The sequence below is a fragment of the Castanea sativa genome, chromosome 10, assembly GCF_040712315.1.
Source record: "Castanea sativa cultivar Marrone di Chiusa Pesio chromosome 10, ASM4071231v1".
Classification (NCBI taxonomy): domain Eukaryota; kingdom Viridiplantae; phylum Streptophyta; class Magnoliopsida; order Fagales; family Fagaceae; genus Castanea; species Castanea sativa.
This window is the reverse complement of record NC_134022.1, coordinates 31531261-31547796: the sequence shown is the minus strand read 5'-3', so window position 1 is coordinate 31547796 and position 16536 is coordinate 31531261. Positions and strand designations below refer to the sequence as shown.

The window sequence follows — 16536 nt, the reverse complement described above, 5'->3', positions numbered from 1 at the left end:
AAAAAAATTAAACAGCAATTCCCATCGTGACCAGCGATTTGGGTTAGTTGGGGCCAATCTTTTTTTTTTTTTTTTTTTTTTCCATTTTCTCACGATTTCTTAGAAACCAAACGATGGGGAGAGCTTGAACGCCGCAATCTAACCATTGACGAGACCAAACCTCAGTCGCGCCGATCGATCAGCGGTCGCTTGACTCAACCACCCAACAAGGACTGCAGAAGTTGTCGCCATTGAGGAGTTTCTTCAGGTCGTCGGAGATGTACCATTGGGTTGGAGTCCATTGCCACTGCTACTGTTAGGATTGGTGAAGGCAAAAGTGAATGGGTTTCATTTTGGGTTAGAGATGGGTTGTGGCTACTATTAGTGATGTGTTTTGTTTTGAATTTCAATTCACAGATCTGGATGTGATTTTCTGGATTGTTTGTGGAGTTTTCAAGGAGGATGTTGTGTTTGGTTACCCAGAAAGTGAAAGAAAGAAAAGGAAAAAAAATGAATTACAGATTTTTTTTTTTTTTAGGATAAACTTTAGAGAAACAAATTATTTTTTTAATTAAATTAGATTTAAGGTTTTTTTTTAAATTTAATTTCTTTTTTATATAAAATTTCTGACGTGGCTTTATTTAAAAAAATTAAAATGCTGACATGGCATTTAAAATTTGCCAAATAATCTTTTTTAATAATATTTTAATAGCCACGTCAGCAAATAGGGCATTCCGTTAGCCACGTAAGATTTCTCCGTTTCTAGCCTGACGGAAAGGACCATTTTAAAAACGATTTTCTTTTTTTAGGGATGACATTAGCAAAGAAATCAATTTTGGGACCAAAATAGAAATTGACCCAAAATGTAAGGACCAAAAGTGCATTGTCGCCTAAATTAAATGCAGTGGAAAATAAAGTTGACACAGTGATTTGTTTACGAATGGGAAAAACTCCAAGGCAAAAACCCCACCGGGTGTGTTAGGACATATGTGATTTATGTTAGGAATAGATGTCATCATGTATTGGCTAATCTTTTGACAAAACGCACTTTACTTGTAATTGAGTAGATCTAGAATGTGTTTAATGCTTTAAGGAATAAGGTTTCAAGTTCAAGTATTAAAGCTATGCAAGTCTATCCAAGAATCAAGTGAAGAAGTGCTAGATTTTAATGCTCGACAGCTAGTATCTATCGAGGTTTAAAAAACTGTTTCAACCCGAGGCTCGACAGTTGCTCGATAGATAGGGTATCTGTCGAGACTTATGAAAATCAGTTTTTCAAATATGATTTCATTCCAATCCGTGTATAGATGTTTGAGTTTTCTTTTCTCATAACTCTAAACATATATAAGGATTATTTTAAGGGTCGTCATAGGTTGCACAGTTGCACAAGTGCAGAGCAAAGTGTGTTCATGCAAATTGTGACTGAAAACCTAATTTGCCCTAGTTCTTATTTCTCTTGATGAAGCTGTTGCGTTTGTACGCCGTTGGGTTTTGTGACCAAGGAGTTTCGTGATTTTCATCGTGTTGATGAACTGAAAAATTTTGCAACTAACATCCTTCTCAAGTTGGTGAATTAAGTTGCGTACTAGGATCCGTGCATCTATTGGTTAGTCACGTACTGGGAGCTGTGCATTAAAAGGAGAGATTGCCACTATAGAACAACTCCAATTGAGTATTGGGGTAAAGGTTCAACTGTAGGTTAGTGTAAAGGTTCAACTGTAGGTTAGTGTAAGGTACTAGGATTCTGTTACTTGTAACCTCTTGTTGAGATGATTGCAATGGTAATGGTGTTCATGATATTGGGATTTGTATAGTTTTGTTGGGATTTCATTGTTGACTTGTTGGATATGGAAGCCATTGATGATAGCTAGGAGGGACATTTTTTATTTATTTAATATTTTTGGTTTTTTAATTAACATTTTATAAATAAGAAATAAATAATTAAATTAAAATTAATCCAAAACGATGTCGTTTTGGGGATATTAATGGTAGAAATGAATGGCTTTTTAATGGAGGACTGAATTGAAGAGTTTTGAACCTTAGATGATTGAAATGATATAATGCAAACTTAGATGACTGGAATGAAAAGTGATAAAACTTAGAGGACGAGTTTTGCGTTTTGGCCAAAAACAAAACAATCTTAATCAAGAGCTTAAAAGGTGGAGCATAAAAATTTAATTTCCCATATAATATTTATTAACATAATTTTGTACATAAGCTATGCTAGAAATTTGACAAATTTTCTCAATATCCAAAATTTCTATTTCTAATATCAAAAGCATAGCAAACGTATATAAAAAATGTATAACCCAAAGAAAAAAATGAAACAACTACCTTCAGGACCTAAAATACAAAAAAAAAAAAAAAAATCTAGATTTCTAGAGAAAAAGGGGTTACTTTTAATACCAAAAATGTAGAAAACATACCTAAAATTTTATAATTAAAAAAAAAAACAAAGAGGAGAAACATTTTCCAAAACCAAACTCCTACAAAACTATGATTCAAAAACTATGATTCAACACCAAATTTTCTCACCCTTATATCAAACTGAAAAAAATGTATACAAACACTTTCAAGACCCAAATCCAAAGCCCAACAAAACCATGATTCAAAAGTTTAAAAATAAATAAGTAAATAAAATCTCATAAAAATCCAAAATTTCTCTCCTTAATACCCGAAACACAAAAATCATCTCTCAAAATTTTATAAATCAATGAGAAAAAAAAAATGAAAGAAAGATTTATGTTGGTTTATAGAAACCATGTTGTTGGCACTTGAGATTTCCGATGGCACAGCACCAAAAAAGTTAATTGGGAAAACCCGAAAAATATGAGGGGGAAAATAGTAATAAAGAAAGAAAGAACTCACTTTGGATGGACTTTCCAAATTTGTAGAAGTGGGGTAGAACAATTGCAAATATATATATAGACAACAAATCAATAGTTTTTATTTATTTTTTATAATTCTAATAGAGTGGATATTGAATGGTTTTATAGTTATTTGATTGGGGAGATGAAGAGGCGAAAATGGGAAATTAACCATACCTTTCCAACTATATAGTTAGTAGGCCCGGTTCTCAAACTATATTATTTAGTAACATCTCGAGTCTCAAAGACTCGATTTCGGGCCTATAAATCGAGTCTTTGAGGCTCGGTTTTCCCAGTTTGATGTCGCCTAATTCCACGTGGAGTACACCTGGAACTCGAGTCTTAGAAACTCGAGTTTTATACCGAGCATTAGAGACTCGATTTCTGTGATCTGAGATTCCATGTAGACGCCACTTGGATCTCGAGCCTTAGAGACTCGGTTTGCTAAAAGTGAAACCGAGTCTCAAAAACTCGATTTTTAAATGTGGTCAATTATTGGTCCACATGGGCTGGTCATGTTTGAGTCCCATCTTGTTTTGTTTTTTTTGGGTCTGGGTCTCTCGGGATTTAGCAGAAAACCAAAACCATATTCACTATAGACAAAGCAAAACTATATTCAATGAATGTTTGGGTCTCTCAACTTTCATACACATTCAGCAGCAAACATTGCTCCTCTCTCAACTCTCATACACATTCAGCAGTAGAACATTGCTCCTCTCTTAACTCTCATACAAGCCCAACATTCATTGTAGTCTACCTCTCTCACTCCCCCTTTCACTCTCATACAATCCCAGCAGTACATTTGCACATCCTCATGTCAGGTAAGGGTCTCCTCACTCTTTAGTTGGTTGTTTAGTGTATATAAGTGCTTTAGAAAGTGTTGCTTGCATTGAATTTGTCATGACATTTCTTGATTATTTGTTTGTATTAACCACTTTATATATACTTGACTCTCAAATAGGTTCACAAACTCTGAAGAATATTGATATAAATGTATACTACGGTGGACCCCTTGACAATCTTGGAGAGATTGACGGATTCCCATTTAGAGGGCCGGATATCGAATGTACTACATGATGATACGTCGTAAGTTGAAAATGTTAAATGATTGGAAGAGGAAAATAATGGACGAATTGAATTTGAACCCTGCTTGGTATGACATCAAGATTATTTATCGTTACCCATAAGAAGTCCTTCATGAATGGATAAATTATGGGTATATAGCAATCAAAGAAGAAAAACATGTAAAGATAATGTTTAATAGGATCTAGAAAATGCCCCAAGTAAATGCTGCTGAGTTGTACGTAAGTTTGGAGTTGCTTGCGGAAGTTGATACTGAGGTGGTGCAACAAACAACTACGTCTTTACAATTTATAGCCCTGGATGATAGATGCACTACAATGGGAGGGTATACAATGGGAGGTCCTCTAACTCAGCTTCATATGGCTGCCACACCACCTACAATAGCCAAAAAACAAGTACATAACACATTAGGCAACAATGTTTATATTTCAAAGCTCACCAAACCTATATCTTGTTCTTAAACATGTAAAACAATGCATTTTCATACCTGGCCTGGCAATATTGAAGCTATTTGCTCGCGATACCTGTCCCTGAAGATGTGGGTGGGCCTATTTTTCTTGTTTGGGACCCACAACCACCTACAATCAAGAACAAGGGGTCAATATCTAGAAGCCTTTAAAATAAATAAATGAAGTCAAGTTACATGATTGTGGGCTTAGCTAATGATCACATAATGTATATGACGTATATGAGGTAGAGACTTATTTCAGGGACAGTGGACCACGCATTAGAGGACCATAAGCACCCATTGGCGGGCTACGCTCAACTGCCGGGCACAAATAGGGGAACCTAGCCCATGCCCAAAACTGGACCAACAGTAAGCACCCACCAATCTGACTGGTGTCCTCGCTTGCCCTGCATAGCTCTCGGTACAACCATGCAAGGCAAACACTTCCCCAACTGTACCTTTGTGGGTTGTGAAGGTCTTCCAACTGCTGCACCCACATTAGATGCACCCTATCGCCGGATTTGTCCATGAATATTGTGTCCTCCAGTAGCGCTAGGATGTAGCATCATGCGTACTATGCAGCTAATCCTCTTCAGCATTAGGCGGCAATGGATTAGCAACTTGCTCCAAAAGCCGGTTGATGAGAATCCTCTGGCCAGTAAGTTGCTTATGGCTGTCTTGATTTATAGGTTGAAAGCCAAGGAAGTCCCGGCACACATCCACCCAAGTTTTCTTCGTGCTGCCTGTTATAGCGTCACCATCAACAGGAAGCCCGAGAAGAACCTCCACATCTTGCAATGTGATAGTGACCTCACCATGTGGCATATGGAAGGTGTGAGTCTCGGGTCGCCATCACTCCACTAAGGCCGTTATCAGGCCATGGTCAATCTCTCTACCCAGGACCCAAAGGAGTCCCTCCAAACTAATTGCCTTGATGATGTTCCTGACTTGGCCGTCCACCATTGGCTCTCGATTGGAGAACTCTAAACTACGGCTACGGCAGGTAACGGACCCTGGATCCTGCACAGAACAGAACCATGAATTAATATATGACAGCATATGTGTGTACATTGTATGAATTAAATGCATGTACATTAGTTAAATCTTTAGTGTTGTGTTTTACCTGCCCATTCCAAATAGCTTCGGACCGATGCTTGAGTTGCTGTGACAACTCTGACCTGTCAATGGGTCCAGACTGTGTATAGTCAATTCGCCCAGCATTTGCAGCAGCCATATTGCACAAGAAAGTAATACAAACAATAATTGGACTAGATGATAGAAGTAAAAAAAAACAATAATTCAATATCAAATAAAATATCCCAACACAGTAAATGTAGGCAAGGCAAGAACTTAGCAAATAAAATCAAATAAAATAACACTACATCAATATTACATTAATAAGCAAAATATCATTTCTGACATTATCAAATTTAGCAAGAAGAAAGTCATCAAACTTTCAGTAACATCGATCCAATTAAACACTAAATCATCAACTTTAACAAAACCCTAACATTAACAATTTAATTTAACAAAGACCCAGTTAACAAACCCTAACATCATCACTGCAGAACAATGCATAGTTCAAGATAAATATTTGAAATTTGTCTGATATCAACCCACGAACAGAACAAAGCACAAAACAAAACCAAAAAATAAAAAATAAAAAATAAAAAATCAAACCTACAAACCTCTAGTTTTTTAGTTTTGAGAGACTGCGTAGACTGAAGGAACTCAAAGCTCTGTACACCTTGTTGTGGCTTTATGAAATCTTTTGGTGAAGGCGATGAATGTGAAATAGTGTAGATTGAGTGAGAGAACAGTGAGTGAGAGAAAAGGGTGAGTGAGTGAGAGTGGAGAGGGTGAGTGAGTGAGAGAGGCTGAGGTTCAGTGTGAGAGTGAGAGGGTGAGTGAGAGGGAGAGTGAGAGCGTGAAAGTGTCTGCTCTGTGTTAGAGAGAGGGTGAGTGAGAGTGGAGTGTCATATCTGTGTGAGAGGCGTTAATTATGAAAAAACCCCAACTTGAAATCGAGTCTTAGAGACTCGGTTTCCTGTTTTTCCACCTGGACCAACCACGTCATACCCAGATGGCCACGTCACATAAATCGAGTCTTAGAGACTTGATTTCCAGGTGGACGCCACGTGGAAAAGACACCACATCAAACTGGGAAAATCGAGCCTCAAAGACTCGATTTATAGGCCCAAAATCGAGCCTCTAAGACTCGAGATGTTACTATATAATATAGTTTGAGAACCGGGCCTACTAACTATATAGTTGGAAAGTTATGGTTAATTTCCCATTTTGTCCAGATGAAGAGTCATAAAGTTGAAGGAAGTTTAAATCAAAGGTCAACTGAATATGAGATTAAATTCTGTAAGGATATAGTGTAAAACTCATGTTTCACCCCTCTAATAGTCCAATCACATGCTACATCATTTAATCATATATTTAAGAATGAACACAACTATACCAATCAATTCTAATACGTATATATAAATCCAACTAAATTGAGAGTTTATTGAGATGTTATTAGATGTGGTAGGATGTATTGAATTTTAAATAAAATTCTGATGTTGCAATCTCTTACACCTCATTTTTACCAAATTCGAACTCATTAAATATATAGGAAAGATAAAAATTAAGGAATTGTTACCATATTATAATAAATGGAAAGTTGAAAAGTTAGGAAACATAAATTGAGAGAGAGAGAGAGAGAGAGAGAGAGAGAGAGAGAGAGAGTTTTTATTTTTATTTTTTTAGAATATTAGGTATTTTTATGACACACAAGCAGGGAGAGAGGAGAAAGTCTAGAGAGAGGTTGAATAGGAAATGGTAGTAGATTTGGTTTAATGTATTAATAAATGGGAAGTTAAAAATGGTAATGTTAATTGGAGGAGAGAGAGAGAGAGAGAGAGAGAGATGAATTGGAAAGTTCTCAAATTAGGTTTGAAGGAGTTTATATATATATATATATATATATATATATATAATGATGGAGTAATAATTGGGAAAATGTTAGTAGTAAAAGGTAGAAAAAAGAAGAAGCTAGTAGGGCTAATGATGTGGTAGCAAATGTGGCTTAACAAGATTATAGTAAAAATAAATGTTACACTTCAACATTTAGATCTATATAGATATAGATTGATTAACTTGACTTCTAAATAAATCACATCTATAACTTGATAAAAATAAAGGGACCAAATATGACAACTTAAATGGACTTAGATAAAAAATAGGACACGTAATTTACGAAAATCAGTTAAATTCCTTAATCAATTTGAAGCTCAATAAAAGAGACTCAAATGGTATATTTAGTACTAATTTACACTAAAGTTTTTCCCATAGAAAATTACATAATTTTTTCACAATTAAAATACAACATGGTTGTCTCACGCTCTTTTAAAAGTTACCATGACTTTTAAGTAGAGTTGTGATGTGCCTTTGTGTTAGATCTCATTTCCCTTTTCTTCTCCCTTATGTGTGTGTGTGTGTTTGTTTCTCAAAAAAAAAAAAAAAAAAACATGGTTAATATCATTCAATTAGTGATATCTCACCAAATTCATACCTAGTCATCGTCTTAAATATAACACCAAAATTAATCCAATCACCTGGTTAGATTTCAAATGAAGCTCAATCAAATTTAGTCAACCGTATAGAAATTGATAAAAATAAACAAAAAATGGTGTAGAACTATTATAACAATGAAATTCATTAATTTTAGACTAAACTTTGTAATGAAATTTAAAACCGAACAAAATATGGTATCAACAACATGCAAATTGGTTCTTCTTTCCAAAAGTCCGAAAATAAAACCCAATTTTGTTATTAAGATATTGATATTCTTTCTTTCTTCTGGACTCAAATGCTTTAGTCATTGACTTTATACACCAAACTTTTGTAATAGATAAAACCATACGTAACACTATATATAGTTGCTGCATTTATTTTGAAATTTAAAGAAAAATTATAGAAAATACAATGAGATATGTGGAAACTCATACTTTGTCTACTAGCACCATCATATGGCAATTTTTTCATCCTCTGCTCTTTCTTATTCATCCACTATAAATACATAATACTTCGAAGTTCTAACATTTGATATTACAAATATGGACAAATTATTTACGAAGAAAAGCATAAATAAATTAAACTATAAAATTTAAAAGAAGAAAAAATAACATACATTTATGTATTTCATCTATTTGAAAAGGTAAAAGCAGTGTTAAAAAAAATTATTTGGCGATCAAGCAGTTGAAGCACTTGTGTGCAGCGCTACCAAGGAGGAGTAAAAGCCATCCTTGATTCTAATCAAATTGTCATGCTTTCCTTTCTCTACAATAGCTCCATTTTTAACCACTGCGATTACATCTGCATTCCTAATTGTGCATAATCGATGTGCCACTACAACTGTAGTTCGGTTAAACATGACACGATCCAATGCATCTTGGACCACCCTCTCAGACTCAACATCTAGTGCACTAGTAGCTTCATCTAATAATAATATCTTTGGACTTTTAATCATAGCACGTGCAATGGCTACCCGTTGCTTTTGTCCACCAGACAATTGAACTCCACGTTCTCCTGCTATTGTATCATAACCCTGCATTTTGCATTGTAACAATGACGAAAAAAAATTATAGTTTGCTATTTGCACATTAAAATTAACTACCAACAGTTGTAGAAGTCAAAGTGATGTTATCCTCTTCATTTATATAGTTTGTTAATTGACTTAATCACTTGAAACATTAGAAATGATAATGAAACGAATATGGGGAAATGCTTTTCTTTGTTCTAACCTGTTGTAAGCCACCAATGAACCTGTGAGCATTTGCTAACTCTGCAACAGTTATGATTTCTGCCTCAGTTGCATTTCCTCCCTTTCCATATGCAATATTGGCATGAATACTTTCATTAAATAAAATTGGTTCTTGAATCACAACTCCCATCTGCTGCCTCAACCATTTCACTTGAAATTCCTGAATTTTAATTCCATCAAGCCTAATATGACCAGAATCAGGATCATAAAACCTTTGCAATAATGCTATCACAGTGGATTTCCCACTCCCACTTTCTCCAACCAGAGCAATTGTCTGAAAAAAGAAAAAGAAAAAAAGATTGCATACTAATTTAATTTTTGTATAATGGCAAGCAAGAACAACTTTTGTGATTATATTTTGTGCTGGTTGCAGGAAATTAATGATGTAACTTTACCTTCCCAGAATGAATTGTTAAGCTAAGATCTCGGAAAATTTGAATATCTGGCCTACATGGATATTTGAAGCTTACATGACGAAGCTCAATTTCTCCCTTCAGATTCTTCAGTGTCATCCCAGACTCATTACTTGGGTCTATCTTTGACTGCCGGTCCACTATTGCAAATATGGAACCAGAAGCATTCTTTGCTTTGCCAGTATCCGGACCTAAGTTGCTTGAATGAGAAATTCCCAAAGCTGCCATGGTCAAAGCAAAGAAAACCTGCAAGCCAAATATCCATCTTTAGATAAGGTAATTTGGTGTGGAACAGTCTTGTTTAAATATTATCTGCTAGTTAGAATACGAAATTTTTAAGCTTGTCAAATATAAATATAGGAGGAATGTTTACTTGAAAAACAGCTGAGAATGTTGCTTTCCTAGCATGGATGAGACGAGCTCCAGCATAGAAACTTGTAGCATATGCAAGAAACAGCAAGGCAAAAGAAGTCCCAAATCCAATTCCAGTGATCAAGCCTTGCCTTATCCCTGACTTCGTTGGGCCTCCACATTTGCTTCTGTACAGCTCCATCATCTTGTCTTCAGCACAGAAAGAAGCAACTGTTCTGATGCTTCCAACTGCATCCTTAGCAACTTGGCTTGCTTCCTCGTACATCAACTGCAACCACATAGATTTTCATTAACTACAAGTAAATAATAATTTTATGCACCATTAAAATTGTGAAATTAATTAGCTGTGTTTAAAGTGGCAGCTCAGAGATTTTAAACTAAACAGCCTCAAGTGAGTAGGCTGTTCCCTGCACGACACTCTTCTTCTCTTTATTTTTTTATTTTGGTTTCGAAACAGAGGAAATTATTGCGTATGTTTAACCAGTAGACTCCAAGTATTTTTAAATGGTTGAGTCCATTTTCTCCAATCAAGAACTAAATTTTACTTCATTTTCTCTTGAAAGTCATAATTTATAGAGCATGCCATAGCCAAACAAAAAGGAAAATGGGGTTATTAGTTTTAGAGCTGACCTTTGCATCTGCACTGAATCCTTTCATGAACTTTATTTGAATATATCCATTGACTCCAATGAGAGGAATCAATGCAAGGATAATAAATGCCAACGGCCAACTTGCAAGAAATGCAATGACCAAACCTGCAGTTGCTGCAGTGATAACATGAACCATCTGACCAAGTGTATCTCCAACAAGGGCACGCATTGTTGCTGCATTTGCTAAGAGCCTAGCACCAACTGAGCCACTTGAGTGCACAGGCTCATCAAACCAACCAATCTCCATGTGAACCAGCTTCTCAAAACACATCAATCGAATACGTGCTATTAACTTACACCCAGCTACAGCAAAGAGGTACCCTCTTGCAGAAATTGCCAGAAATGATACCATACCAAGGGCCACAAACATTAGTGACCAAAAATTTGAATCCTTTTTCATTTTAGGAGGTGGTTCATAAAATGATTTGATTACCCTAGCAAGCAGTATACCAAATATAGGAAGTATTACGCCATCGATAATTGCAGCAATAGTACCAAGAAGAAGTATTGGAATCTCTGGCTTGTTGAGGTAGGCAATGCGGTTGATTGGGACCTTGGGATATTTTTCTTCTGTTTCTGCCAGTTGTTCATCAGGGAAGGTAACTTTTGTTGGCAAACCAAATGCTGTGTCTGAGAAAGAATGACGGCCACTTCCTACTGATGATACACGACTTAAGCTTTGTACAAATGACATTCTTTGACCATGTGTAGGACTTGACTGTCTAAAAGATTCAAGAGAAATTTCAGATATGTTTTGATCATCTGCACCTTGTTCTGAATCCTTATTTACTTCTTGTAAGCATATAAGCTGAGAGTATGCTCCATTAGGATCCTTGATTAGTTCTGAGTGTGTGCCTGACAGATTGACATATAAATTTTTAGGTTATATGCATCTTCCATTCTGGAGTAATCCAAGGTTTGAGAGTTGATTAGAAATTCAATCGGAAGATTTCAAGACAAATTTGAGTGGCAATAAGTGTTGTAAGGAAATATCTTTTTCCTCTTGCAAATTGTAACTTTCATTTTGTTGGGACCACAATTTGACTCCCTATAACCATTCTAAAAACAGGCCCACATGGTATGACGTTGAATGTCATAAAAGATTTGAGTGTGTCTTCCTCATCACCAGTTGGTTTTGAGATGGAATGACACAGCTTACTGTCCGACAAATGGTATCAGAGTGTTGGGTTCTAAGAATTTAGGATCTAAATATATTAGAACTTCAATATGTAATGCTGGCAAACCATGATCAAAACTTAGAGCATAGATTTAGGCTGCTCAAAGTATGTTTAATGTAAAGTTGGAATCGAGTAATTGCAGAAAATTACTATTCACTTTCTGCAAGGCTCGATCGATCGAAGCTCATGCAAAATTTTTTTTTTTGCAGGATTTTCCAACTCAGCCTAAGCCCATATGACGTGTAGGGTTTTATGTTTTGCCTTAAGTATAAAAGGAAAAACCCTAGCCACGCTTTTAGGTTGTTGTTTATGCTGTGTGTATGAATCTCTTCTGAGATCTAGAGGTGTTTGCCTTCATACACACTTAGGGTTATCAAGATCGAGATTGATGTCGAGAGCTTGGTGATCGCTTCAGCTACTGCATAAAGAGTTTAAAGAAAAACACAAATGGGAGTACTTGTGGTTGCCATGAATCCAAAAAAGAAGCAGTCCGTGGACTCGGAACTGTCACATAGTCGTGATAGTAAGTTTTCTATTTGAGGTAGTAATAGGATGTTAGTGGTCTAAGTCGCTATTGTAAAACTTCAATTCTTTCATAGTGGATCTGTTTTACCTTGAAGATAGTTAGGTTAAATTTTTCCCAAGTTTTTTACTGGTTTGGTTTTCTTGGATTATCATATCGTGTGTTCTTTATATTTCCGCACTGCTTTGCATAATATGATTTACTTGTGTTAACCTAAATCTGAATAATTTATCTAAGTTAACCACTTGGCAAAATAACTAGGTTAATCTGTTTGTATTTAAGGGGTCTAAAAACGTACACAGAGCCAAGGTCATGGTTTCAAGTCACAGGAGTGTCATTGTGAGGGAGGGATTATTGGGGGACCACAATTTGATTCTCTACAACCACTCTTAAAACAGGCCCACATGGTATGATGCTGAATGCCATAAAAAATTTGAGTGTGTCTTCCTCATCACTAATTGGTTTTGAGGTGAAATGGCACAGCTCACGGTTCGACACATTTAACATCCAATATAAACCAGTAAATCAAATAGTTGCTGAAATTATGCACAATGATGAATATGTTTAATGAAAATTGCTGATTTTAGTGTTCACATAATGTGGGAATAATTGCAAAGATAACAGATTTAGGCTATAAAGAAAAGAGTCAGATGGCTATACAGCAAGATACCTTTCTCTACCATCTTCCCCCTGTGAATGACTGCAATTGTATCAGCATTCTTCACCGTGCTTAAACGGTGGGCAACAATGAAAGTTGTCCGGTTGAGCATAATCCTGTCCAATGCCTCCTGTACTACCCCCTCAGACTCTGCATCAAGTGCACTGGTAGCTTCATCGAGAAGTAGGATTCTTGGGTCTTTTAGAATTGCTCTTGCAATGGCAACTTTCTGCTTCTGACCACCAGACAGTTGTGTTCCGTGCTCACCAACCAGAGTATCTAGTCCCTGGAAGTCAAAATTCAAATTAGAAAGTAAATTAACAATTTCTGTGGTGATAAAGCAGAAAATAGCCTCTTATATTCCAATAAATGGAGGATAAGATAACCTGAGGCAATTTATCAATAAATTTAAACGCATTTGTGAGTTCAGATGCAGTTTTGATCTCTTCATATGTTGCTCCATCTTTTCCATATGCAATGTTATCTTTAATGCTGGATGAAAACAAGACAGGTTCTTGGCTAACAAGACCAATTTTCTCCCTAATCCATTTAAGTTGGAGGTCTTTCAAATTAATGCCATCTATGAGAACTTCACCAGCTAGAGGGTCGTAGAATCTCTCAATTAGACTAATCACTGTTGATTTTCCACTTCCACTTTGTCCAACCAAAGCTGCAGTTGTGCCACTAGGGATATAAAGAGAGAATCCACTGAATATTGGCTCATCTGGTCTAGCTGGATAACTGAAATAAACATCTCTAAACTCTATATCTCCATGAATGTCATCCAAAATTTTTCCCTTTGAGTCATAAGCATCTATCTCTGACCTCCTCTTGATAGTCTCAAACATCTTATAAGCTGCAGCTTTACCAGCAACAAAGGCACTCATGCAGGGAGATGCTTCGCCTAGGGACCTGAAACATCCACATGATAGCAAAATGAATGAAATAAATAATGAATAAGCCAAAAAAGTTACAGATACATCATTACATAAGTTTGAGTGTGCATGTTTCATCCTTAACTAGGGAAGAGAATAGATGAAATTTTTCCACATGAAGCATGAATTAAGTCTTTTTTAGCATGTTTACATACAATTGGAAGTAAACAATTTCAAATTGCATCTTACATAGATCCAGTCATTATAGCCATGATCACGTTCAGCACATCACCCCCATTGTATACTTTCCTTAGTATCAATTTTGATCCATACAATATAGCCAAACCATAGCTGGTGAACATGACTAACAAAACAGTGGCCAAACTTAATCCAGATGCCAAACCTTCATAAACACCAGATTTGTAAGCAGTTATAAGGTACTTTTTGTAATTATTTATAGCTTGCTTCTCCCCAGTAAATGATGCAACCTAGAAAAGAACCAAATGGTGGATATCATACATTTTCTAGAAAAACCAACAATGCAAAACACACTCTATTCAGAGCTAAATTAGAAATTTTCTCTGGCAGGTAGATAGTTTGAAAACATGACATACCGTTCTTATTGAGCCAATTGTTTGTTCAACTACATTTGCCGCATTTGCATAAGCACTTTGTCCACGGGATGCTGTCTTGGATCTGATGATGGACATAAGACAACCAGATGCCACTAGAGGAGGAATTGAGGATAGCAGGACAAGGGCAAGAAGCCACCCTTTGAAAAATGCTACAAAAAATCCCCCAATGAATGTTGATACTAGCTGCAGAAATTTCCCAACCTGTACAAGCAAACATACTCTTTTATTACCAGGAACACATTTAGATGCATAATATGAATATAACTCAGGCCGACTTTTGGCTAGTTGTGAGTTTTAAAGTTATTGGTGCAACAATATAGTACCTTCTCACCCATGGCATCTTGTATTAGAACAGTGTCCCCTGACATTCTCCCAACAACCTCTCCAGTGTTTGCTTCCATATCAAAGAAAGCAATATCTTGTCTCAAAATTGTCTTCAAATAAAAACCCCTTATTCGTGTTCGCTCCCCTGTGACCATCCAGCAAGCCACCTCTAACAAGAACAAAGACAAGTTTATCATTTCCCAATGTGTGATGGATGAAAGGTTTTCTTTTATGCGTTAAAAATTTGCAGTGATTTTGATCATGGAATGTACTTACGGAGGAATCCTGCAACACCTATCCCTGCTGCCAAGTAGAGAATTTTTACACAAACCTATAACAGTACCAGGGTACTAAATGTCACCTTCTATCAATAATAGCATATCACAAAGGAAAAGGATTCACATACATCTTTAAAATCAAGATAAGTTTTTAATTGAAAAACTAGATGATAACATTAATAGAATTTGGATGGGACTTTTTAATTGTCGTAAAAAATAAGTAAAGAATAAAACCAAATGTTCAACTACACTTTCTAGTGAAAAAGATTGAAATTGACATCATAAATTAAGCTTTTGGAGCATATTTTTACCTTGGAAACTTCGCGAACTATGTCTTTGTTATTCTGATTAATTCCCGAAACATTAACCATTTCCCCAAAGATTATTGTCATAATAGGCATACCTAGCCCATTCTTAATGGCACCTATTGTGCCAATGATCATCAAGAGAACATCAGTGGAATCCGCAAATGAGAACAGCTTGAGAAATGAAACAGTTTTAGCATTCTTCTCTCCTTTATTATCCGAATCATCTTGATCATTAATCATGGAAGGGCTTTTCTCTGCTTCTTCACTGTTTTTTATTGCAGCATCCTCGTGCATAGTTGTATTTCCATTCCAGCCTGTCCTTACCTCCATTTTACCAACTCCAATACTTAGAATATATAGAACGAAACAGAACCTGCTCAACAAAGTGAAGGTAAAGCTAGCAGCTTACAAGCCAAGCAGTCAAAGTTGAACTAGTGGTCAGATTCAAAAGATACTAGACAAAATCAGGGACTAACAAAATGATTATTAATGATAAATTGGCTCTCACAGAATCAGGAATTTTAATTCTACGAGCAGCTAAATGATGAACATGCGAAAGATGATTGATCAGGAAAATTCGTACTCTAATAGACGAGAATTGACAAATCATAATGCACTTCCCAACAAAGGAGCTGGCAAAGTAGTTATATATATGGATTTCCTTTTCTTTTCTTTTTGTAAGTCAATTATAAGAAGAAACGTGTTAAGCACTGCCTCTCTGCTCTCTCTCTTTCTCTAGAATCTTCTAAAACTTCTCACACAATCTCTCTGTTTCTAGAAGTTTCTCTCTAATTCCAGACATTTCTCTCTTGCTCTCTTTTAGGAATTTTCTTCAAGATAGTTTTCATATTTTCTCTAAAAGCTTCCATGCACTAGTGAATTTCAGCCACAAATTTATAAGATGTCTAAAAAATTAGAGAAAGATATTAATTTAATGCCAATAGGAAGCTTCAAGTTGGTTTCCTAACCAACATACATCTAGTATAAATAGATAAAATGAGGTGAGTGAGAGACTTGTGAAGTGGAGTGTGTCATAAAACACCAAGTGAGAGACTTGTGACGTGTGAAGTGGTGTGTAAGGTGAAGTGTGACGTGAAGTGAAGCAGGTGAAGAGAAGAAAATAAAGTCAGTA

The 16536-nt window shown here is 35.9% G+C and overlaps 1 protein-coding gene across 1 annotated transcript; it reads right to left on the bottom strand.

The window, feature by feature from the left end:
* Window positions 1-8448: 8448 nt before the first annotated feature.
* LOC142612630 (ABC transporter B family member 11-like) lies at window positions 8449-16009 on the bottom strand. The gene is made up of 12 exons (XM_075784746.1): window positions 15408-16009; window positions 15095-15149; window positions 14818-14987; window positions 14474-14695; window positions 14109-14347; window positions 13371-13896; window positions 12997-13270; window positions 10606-11480; window positions 9977-10243; window positions 9586-9849; window positions 9171-9464; window positions 8449-8974 (listed from the first exon to the last, which is right to left on the bottom strand). Exons 1-12 carry the CDS (start codon window positions 15732-15734, stop codon window positions 8618-8620), a joined length of 3870 nt encoding a protein of 1289 aa, XP_075640861.1. The 5' UTR covers window positions 15735-16009; the 3' UTR covers window positions 8449-8617.
* Between the last annotated feature and the right edge of the window lie 527 nt (window positions 16010-16536).

What these genes read in the sequence shown, in the direction of transcription:
- LOC142612630 (XM_075784746.1), bottom strand. Translation starts at nt 15,734, where the DNA reads ATGGAGGTAAGGACAGGCTGGAATGGAAATACAACTATGCACGAGGAT. An exon ending in TAGTTCGCGAAGTTTCCAAG is followed by an intron (nt 15,150 to 15,407) that starts GTAAAAATATGC and finishes GTACTGTTATAG; the next exon opens with GTTTGTGTAAAAATTCTCTA. An exon ending in TAACAATTCATTCTGGGAAG is followed by an intron (nt 9,465 to 9,585) that starts GTAAAGTTACAT and finishes TTCTTTTTTCAG; the next exon opens with ACAATTGCTCTGGTTGGAGA.